This window comes from Cervus canadensis, chromosome 25, assembly GCF_019320065.1.
Source record: "Cervus canadensis isolate Bull #8, Minnesota chromosome 25, ASM1932006v1, whole genome shotgun sequence".
Lineage (NCBI taxonomy): Eukaryota > Metazoa > Chordata > Mammalia > Artiodactyla > Cervidae > Cervus > Cervus canadensis.
In genome coordinates this window covers 1,690,500-1,709,441 of record NC_057410.1, presented here as the reverse complement: position 1 = coordinate 1,709,441, position 18,942 = coordinate 1,690,500, and the positions used below count along the sequence as shown (strand labels likewise).

Below are 18,942 nucleotides of genomic sequence, written 5' to 3'. Positions count from 1 at the left end.
TCTAGCCTCTGCACGGCTGCCAGCCACGTTCAGGAAGCTGTCTGGTGGGTCTGGAATTGCAGGCTTGGGCAAGGGTGCCCCGGAGGAAGACACCGCATCCCAGGTTCATGTCCTATCCCGGCGCCGGAAGCCCCGCCCCTCTCTCTGCGCCTACCTTCCGCCTTGCAGGTGTTGTGCGTCTTCATGAAGTTGCGCGCGCAGCTGCAGAGGTGGCCGCCCTTGGTGTTGTTGCAGAGCTGCGAGCAGGTGCCGAAGCGCAGGCACTCGTTGATGTCTGGGGGTTACACACCCGGGTCAGGGAGAGTCTCGCGGTGGGGGCTTCTGCCCGCCTCGTGGACTCCCCCTTCCTACCCTGGCATCCGGGTTGGCCTGGCACCGTGTGGAAGCCAGTCCGGCAGGCACAGTAGGCGGCTTTCTCAGTGCGCACGCAGCGGGCCTCATCCCCGCAGATGCTGGCGTTGGTGGCGCAGCTGGTCAGCTTGGGGTCTGTGGAGACAGCGAGTCTAGGCCTGGGCTTAGGCTCTGCGTCGCTCCCGACCCCCGCCCACGCCGGCACGCGGGTCTCACCCTCACCCATGCTGCAGTCCTCCTCGTCAGAGCCGTCCCCGCAGTCATCGAACATGTTGCAGCGCAGGGAAGAGGAGAGGCAGCGCTGGTTCCGGCACAGAAACTCCTTCTTGTCTTTGCAGCGCGCGGTCTGGGCCGTGGGCGGCTCTGGGGGAGGGCGCGGCTTCAGGTGCTGGCATTTACCACCCTGCCCCCTCTTCCCACAGGAACCCCCGCTCAGTCACAGGTAGAGCGGCCCCAAGCCTGGCTCTCAAGCCTCAAGGGGAAGCTGGTTAAACTGTTCAGATTCGCAGTCTCCGCTTCAATGCCGTCCCCGGGGGTTTCTCTCCGGCCAAGACAGGGCCCCCAGGCTCCCGGCAGTGGATCCTCCCCTTTCCCTGAATCGACTCACCAGACACAGGGCCACGCCCACCGCTTGTGCAGCCTCCCCACTCCAGGCGCCCCCCAGAAACCCCGCACTGGCCCCCTGCTCACCACAGTCCTCCTCATCCGTCCCATCCCCGCAGTTGTCCGAGCCGTCGCACTGGCGCCCGATCCACAGGCAGACGCGGTCGTTCTTGCAGCGGAAGGGCCGGTTTGGAGGGCACACGAACCGGGCTGCAGCGGCGAGAGGACAGAGTCGGAATCAGCCTTGGGTGTCCCCCACCCCGGCTGGGGGCCTCCAGGGAGCCGGAGAGCCCCGCCCCGCCCGCCCCTCCCCGCCGTCTGGAGCCCCGCCCCGTCCTGCCTGGAGCCCCGCCCCACCCCTCCCCGCCCCTCCCCGCCCCGTCTGGAGCCCTGCCCCGCCCCTCCCACCCCGTCTGGAGCCCCGCCCCACCCCGCCTTACCCCGCCTGAAGCCCCGCCCCGCCACTCCCACCCCGTCTGAAGCCCCGCCCCTCCCCGCCCCGCCCCGCCCGGCCCCACCGGGAGCCTCACCGCACTCCTCTGGGTTCTCGTCTGAGTTGTCCCCGCAGTCGTCCTCGCCGTCGCATTTCCAGGCCAGCGGCTTGCACAGGGTATTGTTGCACTGGAATTCGTCAAGGGGGCAGGTCCGCACTGGGCGCCGGAGGGAGCAAAGAGTCAAGACAGAGCTCTGAGCCCCCAGCTACTGGGGGCGGGGTCTTGTGGCCAGACCCCTCCCTCCAGGGCCGAGGCCTAGAGGGCACTCCAGGCAAGCAGTGGAACCGCCACGGGATAGAATCCGGTGGCTGATTCATGTCAATGTATGACAAAAACCACTACAATATTGTAAAGTAATTAGCCTCCAACTAATAAAAATACTTGGGGGGAAAAAAAAGATAGAACCTGGGTTTCCTCATTTTCTACCACCAGCCAGGTAGCTGGGCAGAACTGCCTCCTCTGGTGTTTCGCAGAGAAGAGGTCATTTTGAGGAAGTGTCCGGAGAGCCCTGTTTCTTTCTGGTGGTGGTGGGCCCGGGGCCCACTGTCATGCAGTGGCAGGTACAGAGGAGGGTCCCTCCCCTGGGAGTCAGGGGACCCGGTTCCAGTCCCTGACCTCAGCCCCCCAGCCCAGAGCCGGGATGTCTGCCCTCGCTGCTCCGAGCTCCAACCTTCCGCCACCCAGGCTCCCCGCGTCCCGCTCTGGACTGCTGAGCCCAGGCCAGCAGCAGGTGCTGCCTCACGGCTCCAGGAAAGGAAAAGTGAGCAGGGACTTGGCTTCTCAGGACAGCCCACTAAGCCCTGTTGGAACTTGCAGGGTGGAGCCCGGATGGACACGGCCCTCGGGTTTCTGCTGGATTTTGACGGGCTCCTTGACTCAGTGTTCCTATGGGCTGGGAGGGCTCACCCCCAGTGCCACAGGCCTCCTCATCGCTGCCGTCCATGCAGTCCGCGTCTGCGTCACAGCGCCAGCGCAGCGGGATGCAGTGACCACTCTTGCACTGGAACTGGTCCATGTCACAGCGGGGAGTGCAGTCTTTCTGTGGGCACGGGAGCAAGCGTCCTGATCAGACCTGGGTACCCCTGCGGGCCCGCCCTGACTCTTCTCAGTCGACCCTCCCTCCGTCCGGTCTGCCTGCCCACCTCGTCAGAGCCATCTGCACAGTCATGATCCCCATCGCATTTCCAGCGCCCAGCGATGCAGCGGCCGTTGGCACAGGAGAACTCACTCTCAGAGCAGGGCCGGGGGGCTGGGGAGGGACAGGGAGAGACAGGCCCCAGGAGGGTGGGCACAGGGACTCAGCCTCCGGAGCGTCTCCAGCCCTTGCAGAGCACTGTCACCTGTCCCTGCATCCCTGAAGGTCACAGTGGACTGGGATGATGACCAAGAGGCTCAACACATCCCGGGCAAGCCGACTGGCTGCCTTCCTGGGACCAGCCGGGCCCAGAGCACACTCACCCTTAGCCCTCGGGGACAGATACACGAGAGAGGGCATGGGGTCCCTGGCCTGGCCCTCAGGACAGACTGCGTGTGGGGAGGGACGGGGAAGGACAAGACCACTCAGACAGTACCAGGGCTCAGGGAGAGGCCAGTAAAGGAGGGCGGGCTGGCACAGCACGGGGGCAGGTGGGCTCTGGGGCACTGGCAGGGGTGCGGCAGGGCACGGGCACATCAGAAACACCTACCTCTGCAACCCCGAGAGGACAGTGTGAAAATGGAGAGAAACATGAGATGAGGTGAAATGGCACAAACTCAAATACACAACGTGAGGGGGCGGGGGTGAGGCGGGGGCGGGCCTGCCCCGGTGCAGCCCGCGGCGGCGGCCACCTGCCCCGGTGCAGCCCGCGGCGGCGGGCGGGGGAGGAGCTGAGCAGGGAGGGGCGCCTGTGGGCCGGGCGGGGGGGCCGGGCGGGCCGGGCGGGGACATACTGCAGCTCTCCTCGTCCGAGTTGTCCCCGCAGTCATTGTCGTAGTCGCACTGCCAGCGGCCTGGCACGCAGCGGTTGTTCTTGCAGCGGAACTGGTAGGGCTCACAGGTGCGCTCGTCTGGAAGAGGCAAGATTAGTGGGGGCAGTCAGCACAGAGTCGGGGGCGGGCCTCAGGGTCTCGGTAGGTGCGGTCAGGATGGCCAGGGGCGGGAGAGTGGGCGTTCCAGCCTGACACAGGTCAGTGGTGGCAGCCTAGGCCGTGTTCTGAGACGTGGGGCCAGTGGGAGCTTCTGGGGCAGAGGGGACACGAGAAGGGACCCACAGATCCCAGATGGTGGGCAGATGTCTGCCGATGAGGTTGTGCCTGACTCTGCGACCCCATGGACTGCAGCACGCCAGGCTTCCCTATCCTTCACCGTCCCCCGGGTTTGCCCAAGTTCATGTTCATTGCCAGTGGGGGTGGGGAGTTAGGAGATGGTGGGCACGGGCTGTGAGGGCACTCAGGCAGCGGGCAGCCTCTGCCCTTCCCGGCAGGTGCGGGGAAGCTCACCGCACTCCTCTTTGGGCTCGTCCGAGCCGTCCCCGCAGTCATCCTCTCCGTCACACTTCCAGCGCGCCGGGATACAGCGGCCCGAGTCCTTGCAGCGGAACTCGTCCACCCCGCAGGTCATCTGGGCTGCAAGCGGGTGGCCGGGGTGAGGAGGAGGGCTCCTTTCAGGAACACGCGGTGAGGGTGGGGTCTGGGTGGGAGTGGCCGCGAGGGGGGTCACACGCGGGGGTGGCGGGAGCCGCAGACCCTGTGCAGGGAGCGTCGGCTCCAGGAGACTCACTGCAGTTGGCGGGCTCATCACTGCCGTCCACACAGTCGTTGTCCCGGTCGCACACCCAGACCCGGGGGATGCAGCGCTTGGTGATGGAGCATTGGAACTGGTTGGGGGCACAGGTCACCTCGGCTGCGGGGTTGGGGAGAGAGTGAGGACCTGCCCACTCCGCCTCTCCCCACAGTTCTCCTCCACATCCTCTCTCTCTCCTAAGCCCTGGCCTTGTCCTCGTCCTGCCAGCAATTTCTTGTAGGAAGAGGCAGTTTATTTCTAACTTTGGTGATTTTTGTCTTCGGGATCTGCACATCTCTATGATGTGCATGGTGATTTTATGAGCAAAGCAAGTCACACCCCATATAATTCATGTTGCTCATCTAATAACATTAGTTGAGAGCGGCACGGTCCCTAGAAGAAGCGGGGGCTGGACTTCGAGGTGAATCGTGTTTCCGTGCCCATTCTCCGACACCCCGTCCCTGCCAGCACCCGGGGCACTCACGGCAGTCCCTCTCATCCTCGCCGTCTCCGCAGTTGTCCTGCCCGTTGCAGCGGAAGATGCCGGGGATACAGCGGTTGGTGTTGGTGCACTTGAACTGACTGGGTAGGCAGACGTGGATGTCTGTGGGGGTGGGAGGAGGGGAGGGTGACTGTCGGTGGGTGGGGCACGCGGGCAGGGCGGGGACCGCTCTCCCGCAGGGGGAGCAGCAGGAGCCCAGCCTGGAGAAGCAGTGGGGCCGGCAGCTCGGACACCCAGCCCCAGACCCTGGGGAGGACGGCACTTTACCGCAGTTGGCCTCATCGCTGTTGTCCTGGCAGTCGTTGTCCCCGTCACAGATGAAGGCGGGGTTGGTGCAGATGCCCGTTGAGCACTGGAACTGTCCTGGGCGGCACTTGAACTCGGCTGCCGGGAAGGGACGCTCGGCATCAGGATGGTGGGGGTGGGGTGGGCGCAGGCCCCTGGGGCCTCGGGCGTCAGGGGGCCCTGACGTAAGACCCTCTCGCCACCCCGCCCGGGCACTCACGACAGTCCGGGGGCTCGTCCGAGTGGTCCCCGCAGTCGTCCTCCGTGTCACACTTCCACCAGAAGGGGATGCACTTGTCGTTCTTGCAGACAAACTGGAGGGTAGGCGGGGGCGAGAGGGGTTGGTGGGGGTCTGGGGAACTCAGGAGGTTTGCTTTTGAGGGGCTGGTGTGTTTCCTAGAAGCAGCAGGGTCGGGTATCTCGGGGGGAGGGTGAGCTGGACGGGAGGCTGGGATTCGGGCACTGCAGGGAGGCCAGGCGGAGGGGTATCTGTGTGGAGCTTGGGGCTGGGGGACTGGCGAGGAGGGGGTCAGGGCTAGGGTGTGGGGGTGTCTGTGTGAGGTGACGGGTGTAAAAGTATTGCTGTGGGGAGACAAGAGGTAGGCAAGAAATGTGGGGATGTTAGCGTGGGAAAACCAGATGCGTGAGGACACTCGAGCGGGCGGTGGGGTCCGAGGAGCCGGGGTGCTGGTGCGTGGGGTCCGGGACGAGCCTCACCTGGCTGGCCGTGCAGTTGGACACGCAGTTGCGCCCATCGCCACCCAGGTAGAAGTTGGTGGGACAGGCGCACTTGTGGCCGCCTCCGGGGGACAGCAGGCAGAGGTTGCTGCAGCCGCCGTTGTTGACCTTGCAGGGGTGGTTGGGCACTGCCAGAGGAAACGGGGTGAAAGGGGGGCAGGTGGACCCAGCTTACGGCCGCAGCTCCCCCGGCTGCTGGCCGCTCGCGGGGTGAGGGCAGTGCTCGCCGGGAACGCGTGTTCTGCTCTTTCAAAGGCTGCCCAGCCCATCTGTCCTGGGCAGAGGCGGGGTAGGTCCAAACCCTGCCCTTTCAGAAGGGAGCTGAAGCCAGAGATAGGAGCGGCCTCCCCTGAGGTTTCAGGGTCAGGCTGGGCCTCCCTCAGCTCCGGCCTGTCTGCCTGCGGGGCCTGGCCTTGGGGGTCTCCCCCCAGACTTGCTCTGCTGGATAGCCTTGGGGCCTCGCTGCTGCAAGATCCAGGGCTGGACCCAGCTGGGCTGCAGCCCCTGAGAGCCAGACCACAGCCTGTCGACCGACCCCCGGATCGCCGGGTGTCTATAGGCACTGCTCAGTCTGCTGGGGAAGGATCGGGGCAGCAGCCCCTGCTGAGACGGGGGGCCCCACCTCACACCAGGGCGGCTTGCGCCCGGCTCGCCAGCGGCCGGCTCTCAGGCTGCAGCGCTTACCGTCGGGCTGGCGCAGGGCGTGGAGGACGTGCAGGTCCATGGGCCGGTGCAGCGTGCTGATGAGGAGCGTCTTGTTGGCACCCGTGGTCTTGTGGGCTCGGTTGATGGATTTTGTCTCCCAGTCGGTCCAGTAGACATAGTCCTCAAACAGGGTCAGCGCGAAGATGTGCGGGATGTCCTGGCTCAGCACTGCGGGGGGCCGCAGGGCGTGGCGGTCAGGCCCGGGCCGCCGGTCAGCACTGGGCAGCGTGAGGCGCCTTCCCTACAGGGCCCTCTTCACCCCACAGCAACCCTGGGAGGGGGGCATAGGTCGCCCAGCTAGTGGCTGGCAGAGCTGAAACTCAACTCCAGGCCCGTCTGAGGGCGGGGTCCTGCCCCAACACTCTCCATCGTTCCCTGTCGGGAAATGGGGGCACGCTGTGTGCCCCAGCCCCAGCACCCCCCACCTTCCTCGGGGCCCATCATCTGGACCTGTGCCTGGGAAGGTGCCTGTCTCTCTCCTTCCTCAGGGAGCTGGTGGTGGCCTCGTGCCTAGGTGGGGTCTGGGGACGTTCCCTGTGCTGCTCAGAACCCCCAGACCCTTGGTGGGTGGTGTCCTCAGGCCACGCCCTCTGGCCTTTAAGCCCACTCTGGCCCCAGAGGCCTGACCCCCTGCAGCTGCAGGAGCCTCGGCCCCAGCAGGCTGGCTGTGCCCGGCGGCCTCCCTGGCACACTGACCGACGTGACGGTTGGAGCCGTCCAGGCTGGCAAACTCGATGTAGTCCTCGCGGGCGTCAGCCCAGTAGATGCGCTCGGTGACATAGTCCAGCGTCAGGCCGTTGGGCCACGTGATCTTGGTGTCCACGATGACGCTGCGGCTGGACCCGTCCATGCCGATGCGTCCGATCAGTGAGTGGTCCCCCCAGTCTGTCCAGTAGAGGTACCTGGCGGGCCGGCGGGCGGTGAGGAGGGAGAGATCCCGTGACTGGTCCCACCAGGAGCCTGCAGGGAGGCTGGACCTGGGTGCCCGACGACACCAGCGGCCCTCAGACCTCCCCGACCCTCCTCGGCCACATACCCGTTCTGCACGTCCACCACCAGCGCCCGGGGCTCACGCAGGCCGGAGCTGACCAGCACCGTGCGATAGGCCCCGTTGAGCTTGGACACTTCGATGGTGTCCCGGCCTTTGTCGCACCAGTACAGGTTGCCGCCCACCCAGTCCACGGCCAGCCCGTCGGGGTTGCTGAGGCCCGTCCGGTGAAGCACCTGCGGGCGGGGGCGGGGAGGAAGGGCCCTGGGTGACCTGGGCCAGGACTCTCAGCCTCTCTGGGAGGACAGTGGATGGAACAGGCCCAGCCCTGGGCACGGTGTCAGCCTGGGCTCCAGGAGAGGGGTCTCTAGATGACAGAGACCACCCCCCAACCCCACAGGCCCGGGAGCACAGGTGTCAGGCATCAGACTAAGGAGAACTCACTGCCATTAGGGGAAGGGGGAGAGAGGAGTCCCCTCGGCCCTGCCCGCTCGCTGGGCTCAGGGCGGAGAGGAGCGAGGACAAGCGGAGCCGTGCAGTGACTCAGCGGGGAGGAGCGGAGATGGCCTTGAAGCAGAGAGGGCCCTCTGGGCAGGGACAGCGGTGGGCCCCCGGCCCCGGCCTCACCTGCACATTGCTGCCGTTCAGGTGCATTCTGCGGATCATGCTGCCCTGGGTCGTCACATCCGTCCAGTAGATCATCTGCTCTCGGTAATCGAAGTCCAAGGCCACGGCGTTGTTGAGGCCCTGCATTCGGGGGGTGAGCAGAGGGGCGACCGAAGAGTCAGGATGCGGAAGGCTGGAGAGGCGGGCAGGGAGGACGGCCACGGGTCTGGGTGTGTGAGTGCAGAGGCCGCGGGCCTGGACGGCGGGGTGAGGACGGCCACGGGTCTGGGTGTGTGAGTGCGGAGGCCGCGGGCTGGACGGCGGGGTGAGGACGGCGGGTCTGGGTGTGTAAGTGTGGAGGCCGCGGGCTGGACGGCGGGGTGAGGACGGCCACGGGTCTGGGTGTGTGAGTGTGGAGGGCGCGGGCTGGACGGCGGGGTGAGGACGGCCACGGGTCTGGGTGTGTGAGTGTGGAGGGCGCGGGGCTGGACGGCGGGGTGAGGACGGCGGGTCTGGCACCTGCTTCAGCAGCGTGTAGTTGGAGCCGTCCAGGTTGAGCTTGCGCAGGTAGTACCGGTTGGCAAAGATCAGAAACGGCTCCTCGTCTGGAGACAGAGGATGCCGGCTCAGCTGCTGGCCGGGGTGCGTTCTGGCAACCCCTGCCCCCCCACCCGCCCAGTCCTCAGCCTGCCTTCAGCTCTGCCATCCCAGTCCTCCCGCCACTGCCCCCGGCGGCCTGGGCCAGCTGCACACCCCAAGCCCCCGTCTCACCGGTCACGGCCTTGCAGCTGTGGGGGTCGCCGCCGCGGGGCGCGTAGCCCTCCACGCACAGACACTTGTAGCTGCCGTGGGTGTTGATGCAGCGCTGGCTGCAGGGGAATGTGGTGCTGCACTCGTCCACGTCGGCGCACGTCCGGCCGTCGTCCTTCAGGCGGAAGCCGGGGCGGCAGCGGCACTGCGGGCACGGGGGGCCTGGGGTGGGCATGGGCAGGGGGCCGGGCCACCCCGAGACTGAGGGGCCCCTCCGGCTCCCTTCACCCCGGGTGGCTGGCTGGCACAGGGACGTCAAGGAGGCAGGCAGCATGGAGGCCTGCCTGTAAGAGGAGGCGCTGAGCCGGCCCACTCCAGCCATCCGGCTCTCACCCTTGCCTGGCCACTGGTGTGAGTCCCCAGTGACCGCCACGTCTCTGCACCCCCAGCTCAACGCTCAGGCCTCGTCTTATCTGACCAGCGCGCATCATTTGACAGCTGGGTACCTCTTCCTCCAGCACTTTCCTCCTCCTGCCCCAGCTGGAGGGGCAGAGGGGCTGGAGGGGATGAGCTGGCCCTGCTCAGGCTCTGCTCCCCACTCACCTAACTGCCCGCAGTGTGGCTGTGCTCAGGCCTCAGACCGCCCTCTTTCCACCTCTGCTTGCCCCCTTGAGGGTCTTCTCCAGACGCCTGACTTAAATGCCGTCTCTATGGTGACAGCTCCCAGACTCCCTCTCCCGTCTGGCCTCTCCCTTGAACCATGGACCTGTGCATCTGGGGCCTGCTTGACAGCCACACGCCCCTCCTCCTCTTGCGCCCCGACCTCATCTGCCAGCAAAGCCTGCCCATGCTACCTTCCACACCGACCAGAGCCCGACTAGAAGAGGTTTCTGCTGAGCTCATCGCTGTGTCCCCAGCGCCTAGAACGCTGCCTGGCAGGACAGGGGCTGAAACTGCCTTTGCGGGATGAACGCATGAACGAGGGGCAGAGAAACAGAGTCCCAGCCAGGCCTGGGGCGCAGAGGCTCCCGCCCAGCATACCTTGAAGCCGATCTTGAGGTCCTCGCAGTCCTGGCTGCAGCCACTGAGCTTGTGGCTGAGACACTCGTTGACGTGGCAGCCCCGCTCGTCCGAGCCGTCGCCGCAGTCGTCCTGGCCGTTGCAGAGCAGCGCCTCGGCCACGCAGCGCCCGCTGCTGCAGAGGAACTGCGAGGAGGCGTTGCACTTGTGCTCTGGGGGGGGACGGGGAGGGGGCGAGTCAGCCGGGTCCGGGCCGCCTGGGGGCCCGCGGGCAGGGAGGGAGCCACGTGGGGGGCCCACCTGGGCTGGTGCAGTGCGGGTTCTTGGGGGCCTCATCGCTCTGGTCGTGGCAGTCGTTTTCGCCGTCGCACTCCCACTGGCGGGAGCTCAGGCAGCGCCCATTGGCGCAGCGGAACTCGTTGGGGCCGCAGGTCGGGTACTCTGCGGTCGGAGGGGGCGGGTGAGGCTGGCGGCCGTGCGCAGGGAGCAGGGCGCCCTCCCGCCGTGGCCCCGGGCTCACCACACTCGGGGGACTCATCGGAGCCGTCGGCGCAGTCGCGGTCGTGGTCGCACATGAAGTGCTTGGGGATGCACTGGCGGTTCTGACACATGAACTCACGGTCATCACAGGTGCTGTTGTACACTGCGGGTGGAGGCGGGCGCAGCCCCTCAGCGCCCGCCCGCCTGCCTGCTGCGGCCTGTCACCCCCCGACCCTCCTGTGGTGGGGGCGGCAGGGCACGCAGAGCTCTGGACGGGGCGTCTGGGCGCCCGGACCGAGGACAGAGCTCTGCCACCGCTGCCCGAGTGACCTCTTCCTCTCCTGGGCCTCGGTCTCCCCTTCTGCAAAGCGGGCCCGTGGCCACGCACCGCCCGCCCCGCTCCTCGGGGCCCCGCCACTCACAGCAGCCTGCCGCGACGCTCTCGTCGGCGCCGTCAGCGCAGTCCTTGTCCCCGTCACAGAGCCAGCGCTCGGGGACACAGACGTGGGTGCCAGGGCAGGAGAAGGAGCTGGGGCCGCACGTTTTGCCTTCTGCCGGGGGAACAGGGAGAGGCTGAGACGCAGCGGCTGGGGAGACGCCCCCGCTGCTGTGCCGTGGCCCGGTGGGGTCTGTGTGTGTGTTGGGGGCGTCTGTCCCTCCCGGGGCCACCTCCCCACCCTGACCCCCGCCCCCGCCTCACCGCAGTGAGCTGCCTCGTCCGAGCCATCCCCACAGTCGTCGCTGCCGTCACAGAGCCACTGCTTGGAGATGCAGCGATGGTTCTGGCACTCAAACTGGGCCTCGGAGCAGAACTTGTCTGGGGCAGTCGGACGGAGGTCACAGTTAGACGGGGAAGGGGTGGGGGGCTCACAGTCAGGCAGACGGATGCCACAGGACGGATGGGGGATGCTCATGGCACCGCTAGGGGCACTCAGCAGGAGTGGAGAGACGGCCCCGTCTCAGAGCCTGAGGGTCTGGCTGGGACGCACGGGGTGAGGCCCTGGGTGCCCCTCTCCAAGGAGGGCATTTCCCGCGTGCGCGTCAAGAGGACGGGGCCTGGACAGAGCCCCAGCGGGACGGTGAGGCCCCAGCCCCCGCGGGCCCTTGGGTGCCGGGCCCGGGAGGGGCCCGTGGTCACTCACTGCAGTGGGTCTCATCCTCGCCGTGTTCACAGTCGTCCTCCTTGTCACACGTCCAGCTCATGGGGATGCAGCGGCCGCTGGGGCAGGCGAAGTAGTTCAGGGGGCACCTGGGGCGCTTCACACCTGGGGGCGAGGCAGGCGTGAGGGCACGGCCTCCGCGGGGGTCCGCCGCCCGCTGCACACCTGCCCGCCGGGCGGACCTGGGCAGTCCCGCTCGTCGCTGTAGTCCCCGCAGTCGTTGGCGCCGTCGCACACCCAGCTGGGCGCGTAGCAGAGGGAGGTCCGCTCGCAGGGCTGGAAGCGCACGCCCTTCACCCCCAGGCGGAAGTAGCTGCTGCAGTCGGTGGCGCCTGGCAGGGCCGGGGAGGAGGGGTGGCACCGGGATCCCCGCCCAACACCCTCCCCGCAGAGCTGCCGGCCCGCGCGGTGCCTTCACGTGTTTTAGAAAGTGGGGCCCTGTGTCTTTCGCTGGATGCGCCCAGTCCACGCTTCCCACGCCCTGCCCCTACCTGAGTCCCAGGGGAGCCCAGGGCTGGGGCGGGCAGGGTGGGGACCGAGTCCGCCCCGGGGGCCCCGAGGGAAGGCGGAGAGGAGCCGGGTCCAGAGGGCCGGGACGGGGCGTCACTCACTGCAGTTCATCTCGTCCGAGGCGTCCTCACAGTCCACGAACTGGTTGCAGCGGCTGGAGTTCCCGACGCAGGTGCCGTCCCGGCAGCGGAACTCGCCCGCGCCGCAGGCCGTCTCTGCAACAGCGCCCGCCCGAGCCATCAGCCAGGGGCCTCCCCGTGCGGGCCAGACCGCCCGGCCCAGAGCGCCTGCCCGGGGCCACCAGACCGTGCCCTGAACCAGAATCCCAGGGAGCACAGCTCAGCCGGGGCAGGGTGGGGAGGGTCTGCGCCTGGCCCGGGTCGCACTCACTGTTGCAGGGAACCTCGTCGGAGCCGTCCCCGCAGTCGTCCGCCCCGTTGCACCATAGCATGTTGGACACACAGCGCCCGTTGTTGCACTGGCGGAAGGTCTTCTTGCAGCGGCGGGTGTCTGCAGGCGGGAGCAGGCCGCGGTGAGCAGCGGCTGGGGGCTGCCTCCGACGAGACCCTGCTGCGGGCCTGGCACGGGTCTCACGGTGGTTCTCCCCTTCACGAGCTCCCCACACTTTTTCTCGGGGATGCGGGGACGGCGGGGGCTTTGCTCCTCTCACCCCCACACCCCACCCGGTGGGGACTGAGGCTGCTGACTCGGGAGGCGGGGCCCTGGGGGTGCGGGCGGGGGCCCTTACTGCAGTAGGACGGCTTCTCGTCAGACTTGTCTTTGCAGTGGGAGACGCCGTCGCACGTCAGGCTGAAGTTGATGCACTCGCCGTTCGCACACGCGAACTCGTCTTGTGCGCGGCACGAGGAGTTCACCGCTGGGGAGGGAGGCGAGGGGTCTCCTGAGCCGGGGCCTGGGCGCCTGTACCCCCTCCGCCCCCCCATGAACTGAGGCTTCGGGGGGCCGGGTTGTTGGTGGGGCTGGGGCTGTTGCAGCGTCTGGGGTGAGACGGTTCCCGTCTGCGCCCAGGGCCCCCCTCTCACCCTGGCAGGTGAAGTCGTCCTGGAGGATGCGGCCGCCGCGGCAGGAGCAGTTGACGTGGCCTTGGTGCGTGAGCAGACACAGGTCCTGGCAGCCCCCGTTGTTGATGCGGCAGGGGGAGAGCTCGCCTGAGGCGGGGGTGCAGGAGAGTGGGCCGGGGTGTCCTCCCGGGGGCACACACGGAGCACCCCCGCCCCCAACTGCCCAGCTCTGCTGAGCTTCCCGGCACCGCCTGTGACACGGTGGCTCACAGCTGTCCCGGGGGCTGCGATGGGACGGCCGGGTAGGAGCATTCGGGGGGGGCCTGAGCTTGAGGGCGTGTGTGCTCCTAGGTGGGCCGTGCCCTGGGGAAATCTAAGGAGCCCCGAGGTCACGTGTGTGGTGGGGTCCCCAGGGCGTGTGTGAAGAATGTGTGAGAGGCTGAGAAAGCTGCAGATCTGTGCAGGGGACCCTCGCTGTCAAGCCAGTGTGAGACCACGTCTGTGCCCGTGCACGCAGACGGTGGGTGGGGCAGGCAGCGCCTGGGACAGGCGCGGGGTCAGGTTCCAGCAGGTCTGTGTGGTTCTGCGTGGGAACAATGACCGTACCATGTGCTGGGTGCGTCCAGAGACGTGGATCGGACCAGCTGTATATGCGTGTGTGTGTGTGTGTGTGTGTGTGTGTGTGTGTGTGTGTGTGTGCACGCTGGCACAGTGGGCACGGGGGCAAGGCAGGTGGCAGCGGCCCCACTCACAGCTGTTGGTGTCATTGGCCACGGCGATGATGCCCATGGGCTGCTGGGGGATGTCCACGCGCAGCAGCTTCATGTCGCTGCCCACGTACTTGTTGGCCCGCTGCACGGCCCGCCGCACCCAGTCGGTCCAGAAGATGTGCTCCCCGTACACAGCCAACCCGAAGGGATGGACCGGCTCCGACTTCAGGATCACCTGTGGAGACACCCTCAGCATCGTCAGAGGTACGGCTCTCGCCCCTGCTCCGGGGACCAGCGGCCCGGCTCCCCAGACACAGTCACACAACGGGAGGGTCTGCAGAGGACGGCCATCACCTCCCTCATTCAGCTGCCGAGGACGCCAAACCAGGAAGGTCGAGGATGCTAAGCGGCGAGGTCAGGACGCCCCACACCCTCCCGGCCCTTCCCGCTGCGCCGGGCGGCCTCCCTTCCTCCTGCTCTGGGCCTGGGCAGTGTCCTCCCCGGCTGCCCGGCAGTCTCCCGGTGTCGGCCCCCTCCTGCCACCCGTCCCGGCCGCCCTGGAGACTCACGTAGCGATGGGAGCCGTCATACTCGCACCGCTCGATCTTGTCCAGGGTGGCGTCGGAGAAGTAGAGCTTCTCGGCCCGGTGGTCGATGGCCAGGCCGTTGGGGGTGCGGATGTCCTTCTCGATGAGGGTCAGGACGTTGGCCCCTGACAGGGCTGCCCGCATGATGCTGGGGTGCTGCTCATTCCAGTTGGTCCAGAACATCAGGCTGTGGGGAGAGAGGCCGCAGAGATCAGGACTCGAAGCCAGGGAGCCGGCCGCAGTGAGCCCAGGCGAGGGCGTGCAGACAAGCCAGACCCGGAGGTCCGCCAGCATGTGAACGGGGCCCCAGCACCACAGGCGGCCTCAGGCCACCAAAGCCATGGCCGCGGTGCCCGGGAAGGACGGTTACACAGCCAGCCTCGGTGTGCGTGCACACACACATACAAGCGCTCCTGTGTCTGCACCTGCCTTTACTGAGACAGTGGGCTCTGGGATTCTGATCCTGGCTGCCAGGAACCTTCGCAAGCTACTTACCCCCTCTGTAACTAATTTTTCTGCTCTATGAAATAGGAATGAATAGTACTATTAACACTATCTGCTCCGTGGAGTGATTTGAGGATTAAACGACAGTTGTGTGTGCTATGTGAGGATTTTCTATTATTTTTTTCTTTGTTTTTCTCTTCTCCTGGCATCCTGAAGACCTCTGGGTGTCCAGTGTGTCCCAGGTCCTGGGACCTGGTAAAACGTGGGTTTTACCACCAAGTTCCCGAGAATCACCTCCTCCATAACTTAAGGCCTGTGTACATTTGGGATCTGAGTCCCAACTCTGCCCCTGAACATGCCTCTTAGCCCCTTTTTTTTTCTTTTTCTCTTGGCCCCCCGAGCCTCGGTTTCCTCTCGGTATAGGAGGTGATGGGAATGGCCAGCCATGCTGTGCTTCTCTAGGGGGCGGGGTGGTGGTAAGGCCCTGGAGGTGGGTGTGGAAGACCTCAGGGCCGGTCAGGCACTGCGCTGGGTGTGACACCGTGGTCCTCAGGCCACCTGCAGTGGATGGTGATTCCTCGGTCTTTGTCCCAGGTGCACACGCAGTTAGGAAGGAGGGAGGCTGAGGAACCAGAGCTTCCAGGGCTCCCCGGGCCACCCTCACCCACCCTGGAGTTTGAGAAGCACGGAGCTACACCAGGGCTTCCCAGGAGGCCCCAGTGGTAAAGAACCTGCCTGCCAGTGCAGCAGACAGAAGAGATCCAGGTTCGATCCCCGGGTCAGGAAGATTCCCCGGAGGAGGGCACGGCAACCCACTCCAGTATTCTTGCCTGGAGAATCCTACGGGCAGAGGAGCCTATGTCTCCCCAAGCTACAGTCCACGGGGTCACCAAGAGCCGGACATGACTGAAGCGACTTAGCATGAGCTACATCAAAGCCACTTGAATTGCAAGGAAATCAAACCAGTCCATCCTAAAGGAAATCAGTCCTGACTGACTGTTCATTGGCAGGACTGATATTGAAGCTGAAGCTCCAATACTCTGGTCACCTGATGCAAAGAGCTAACTCATTGGAAGACCCTGATGCTGGGAAAGATTGAGAGCAGGAGGAGAAGGGGGCGACAGGGGATGAGATGGTGGAATGGCATCACTGACTCGATGGACATAAGCTTGAACCAACTCCAGGAGATGGTGAAGGACAGGGAAGCCTGGCCTGCTGCAGTCCATGGTGGGGGGGCGGTCACAAAGAGCAGGCGCGATGGAGCGACTGGACAGCACCAAAGCTGGACCCTCCAGGCCCCTCACGGGACCTGCTCTCGGCGTCCCTCCACCCCAGGCCTGCATCCCTCGTCCCTTGTCTGTTCTGGCCGCAGAGCTGTCCCCGGCAGCCAGACTTATCCCCTCAAACCTCTCCAGGTCTCTCTCTTTTTAACAACCGCCCCTCCCACCCCCCGCACCCACCCACCCAGTCTCCCCGCCCTGCCACTACGCTCAGGTAAAAGGCTTTCCGTTAGGGATGCTGACTGCTTCCGAGCCCACGAGGATAAGGCTCTGGTTTGAAAGGCCCCCTCTCAGCGGAAGGGGCGGGGCGCTGGCTCTTGGAATCAGGATGGGAGTGGATGGAGGCGTCTCCCACTGGCCTCCCCCAGAGAAAACGGGCGTCCCAGGCGGTTGCTAGAGTCATCTTCTTTCCCATCAGGGACGCCTACATCCTCAAGTACAGTCTGGTTCACTTCATGCTGGGAAGCGCTTCCCTCTTGTCACGACAAACTGCTGCCCGCGGCGGACGGATCCTGCCCCCAGGACGGCGGTCACCTGGCTGGGAGAGGCCCCGCCCCCTCCACCTGGGTCCCCGCGGGCCCCCTCCATCTGGGTCCCTGCGGGCTCCCTCACCTCCTCCAGCGCACTGGCTCTTTCTGGCCAAGGGAGGGCCTGTCCCGCACAGTCCAGCCCTTTGCCCCGTGCTCAGCCTGGCTTCAGCTCACCCTGCTATCCCGCAGACCTGGCTCACACACGGCCTTCCTGAGGACACGTTCCCTGATTTCCAGCCTGGCTCAGGTCCTCATCACCCACTTATGGAGCTCCCTGCAGCCTCATTAGGACAGACTTCAAATACGCCAGCGGCGCACGGCTGACCCACCCTGCTCCCCGCCGGATCCTCAGCACATCACTGGTTCTCAAAAGCCATTTGCTGGGACTTCCCTGACGGTCCAGTGGCTAAGACTGCGTTTCCCAGGCAGGGGGCCTGGGTTCAATCCCTGGTCAGGGAACTAGATCCCATATGCTGCAACTAAAAAAAGAAAATAGATCCTGAGTGCAGCAACTTAGACCTGGCGGAGCCAAATAAAAATTAAAATAGACAAAAAAGCCATTTGCTGAGTGGAGGGCTTCACCCCCTGGGCTCACAGCAAGGGCACTGTGCATTGAAGATGGGAGGAGGCGGGGGTCCGAGCATGGCCCTTCCGTGGAGGCTCCAGGCCCAGGACAGATGAGCCCTGGGACCAGCCTCAGGCAGGTGAAGTTGCCAAGGGTCACGGCAGGGAAGACGGGGTCTCTGTCATAAGCCATGTACATGCGGGACAGGACTGAGGCGTGAAGGGCTCTCGAGCTGGCCGGCAGGCCCGGCAGGGGCCAGGCAAGGGCCGGGCGTGAGTTACATCAGGGTGAGGGATCTAGGTTCAGTGCACTCACTGTTTCTAAGTAGCTGCTTTTGGGTTTTGTTTGTCCCTTAGTTTCCTAGTAAAGCTTTGGGGAAACATTCCAAGAGCTGCAGAATTCAGGGGCAAAAAGGTTTGCTCACATGTGGGCCAAGAGTGCCAGGTGACGGCAGGGGCGGGGCTGCCCCTGCAGGAGGGTGGAGCCGGTGGAGGCTGGGGGTGTGCACCCCCCAGCGGCTTCCCCCCAAATTCTCCATCTGCAACCGTAGCCCAGCCTCCTGTGCTTCCTCAGGCCTGTCCCCTCTGCCCGCTTGCATGCCCCCCAACTCCCGGGCCACGGAGCCTCAGCTGGGCTGGGCGTGAGGCTCCCCCCTGCCCGGAGCCCTCCCTCCCCCCACTCTTGCTCAAAGCTCTGCCCTCCCCAGGCTGCCCTTGCGAGGCTTTTCCACTTGCAGGCCCTGGGCCAACCCACCGCCCCTGTGATGCCTTGGTCATCACACCCGGCCCTGTGCCATCATCCGTTTCCCACCAGTGAGCTCCCGCCCCAGTTAGGTGGCTGGAACGGGCCCAGCTCAAGGTTCCACACAACAGATGTTGGGTGAACAAACTTTGCTTGAAACTTGGAGACCAAGAAATACAGAGACCTGCTGTGTGCCTTGAGCACGGCCCTCTGATGATTGAATCAAGAGATTCAGTTAATCACCAAGCCAGAGAGGCCGCCACAGCCTTCTCACCCTCTCCTTGATAAGGCGTCTGAGACGGTACTGTCCTTATGTTACAGATGAGGAAACCGAAGCTCAGAGCGGTCCCGCAGCCAGTCCCAGGCCTCACAGCGAGAAAGGGGCTGAGCTCAGGTTAGAGCCAGACCTTCCCGCTCCTGCATCCCCGGCCCCCGTCTGTCTGGGGGCAGTTTCCGCCCTCCTGCGTCCACCCCTCCCCACACCCTGGGCCCCCACTCACTTCTGGCACTCATCCAGCACAAAGGCCCTGGGGTGGTCGTCCCCAGACATGGTGATGACAGTCTCACGCTCGAAGGCCCCTGGGCGGGTCTGGTCCACGGTGTGGCGGGTGATGGTGGACGTGGTGTAGCTCGTCCAGTAGAGAGTGTCCCAGCCCCGGTGATAGGCCAGGCCTTCCACAGAGCCCACGTCTGCGGGGGACAGGAGCAGCGATGGGTCAGGACAGGGCCAGAGGGCAGAGCAGAGGGGCACCCACCCGCCTGTACTCGGGGGGAGTGCGGGAGCTGGGGAGTGTGTGGGGGTGGCCCTCAGCGCCCCCCGGCCCTCCTCTGTTTCCCACACAAACGGTCCATGGTCCACCCCCCTAACCCTTCTTCCGGTGCCTCCCCACCGCTGGCGAGATTTGGCTTTATGCTGCGGATACGCCTCCCTGGAGCCAGAGTTCTGCCAAGTTGGGTGCAAACTGGATTTCAGTAAATCAGCTCCCACGTGGGCTGTCCTGGGGAGCCTCCAACTTCTAGACCCTGAACTGGAAGGACTGGTAGACACCTGAAGCTCAGGTTAAAGAACCGAGAGCGTGACGAGAGAGACGTGGCAGAACTTAGTTTAAG

General features: G+C 65.6%; 1 protein-coding gene across 2 annotated transcripts in view; it reads right to left on the bottom strand.

Annotated features, from left to right (window-relative positions):
* Nucleotides 1-18,942, bottom strand: part of LRP1 (LDL receptor related protein 1) — an 80,394-nt gene that overhangs the window by 6,788 nt on the left and 54,664 nt on the right. Inside the window, exons 42-75 of one of the 2 annotated variants that reach the window (XM_043446537.1) lie at nucleotides 18,333-18,522; nucleotides 14,255-14,459; nucleotides 13,728-13,920; nucleotides 12,997-13,122; nucleotides 12,702-12,830; nucleotides 12,344-12,463; nucleotides 12,055-12,168; nucleotides 11,626-11,775; nucleotides 11,426-11,548; nucleotides 10,984-11,100; nucleotides 10,706-10,834; nucleotides 10,324-10,446; nucleotides 10,104-10,244; nucleotides 9,825-10,015; nucleotides 8,805-8,988; nucleotides 8,553-8,638; nucleotides 8,055-8,174; nucleotides 7,476-7,663; nucleotides 7,136-7,341; nucleotides 6,419-6,607; nucleotides 5,714-5,862; nucleotides 5,217-5,310; nucleotides 4,979-5,095; nucleotides 4,694-4,813; nucleotides 4,207-4,329; nucleotides 3,927-4,052; nucleotides 3,378-3,494; nucleotides 2,591-2,697; nucleotides 2,355-2,487; nucleotides 1,485-1,604; nucleotides 1,042-1,164; nucleotides 568-714; nucleotides 352-486; nucleotides 155-274 (exon numbers count right to left, since the gene is read on the bottom strand). In XM_043446537.1, coding sequence (XP_043302472.1) covers nucleotides 155-274; nucleotides 352-486; nucleotides 568-714; nucleotides 1,042-1,164; nucleotides 1,485-1,604; nucleotides 2,355-2,487; nucleotides 2,591-2,697; nucleotides 3,378-3,494; nucleotides 3,927-4,052; nucleotides 4,207-4,329; nucleotides 4,694-4,813; nucleotides 4,979-5,095; nucleotides 5,217-5,310; nucleotides 5,714-5,862; nucleotides 6,419-6,607; nucleotides 7,136-7,341; nucleotides 7,476-7,663; nucleotides 8,055-8,174; nucleotides 8,553-8,638; nucleotides 8,805-8,988; nucleotides 9,825-10,015; nucleotides 10,104-10,244; nucleotides 10,324-10,446; nucleotides 10,706-10,834; nucleotides 10,984-11,100; nucleotides 11,426-11,548; nucleotides 11,626-11,775; nucleotides 12,055-12,168; nucleotides 12,344-12,463; nucleotides 12,702-12,830; nucleotides 12,997-13,122; nucleotides 13,728-13,920; nucleotides 14,255-14,459; nucleotides 18,333-18,522 — 4,755 coding nt within the window. The remainder of the gene's footprint in view (nucleotides 1-154; nucleotides 275-351; nucleotides 487-567; nucleotides 715-1,041; nucleotides 1,165-1,484; nucleotides 1,605-2,354; nucleotides 2,488-2,590; nucleotides 2,698-3,377; nucleotides 3,495-3,926; nucleotides 4,053-4,206; nucleotides 4,330-4,693; nucleotides 4,814-4,978; nucleotides 5,096-5,216; nucleotides 5,311-5,713; nucleotides 5,863-6,418; nucleotides 6,608-7,135; nucleotides 7,342-7,475; nucleotides 7,664-8,054; nucleotides 8,175-8,552; nucleotides 8,639-8,804; nucleotides 8,989-9,824; nucleotides 10,016-10,103; nucleotides 10,245-10,323; nucleotides 10,447-10,705; nucleotides 10,835-10,983; nucleotides 11,101-11,425; nucleotides 11,549-11,625; nucleotides 11,776-12,054; nucleotides 12,169-12,343; nucleotides 12,464-12,701; nucleotides 12,831-12,996; nucleotides 13,123-13,727; nucleotides 13,921-14,254; nucleotides 14,460-18,332; nucleotides 18,523-18,942) is intronic. The other variant, XM_043446538.1, reaches the window with a different exon arrangement.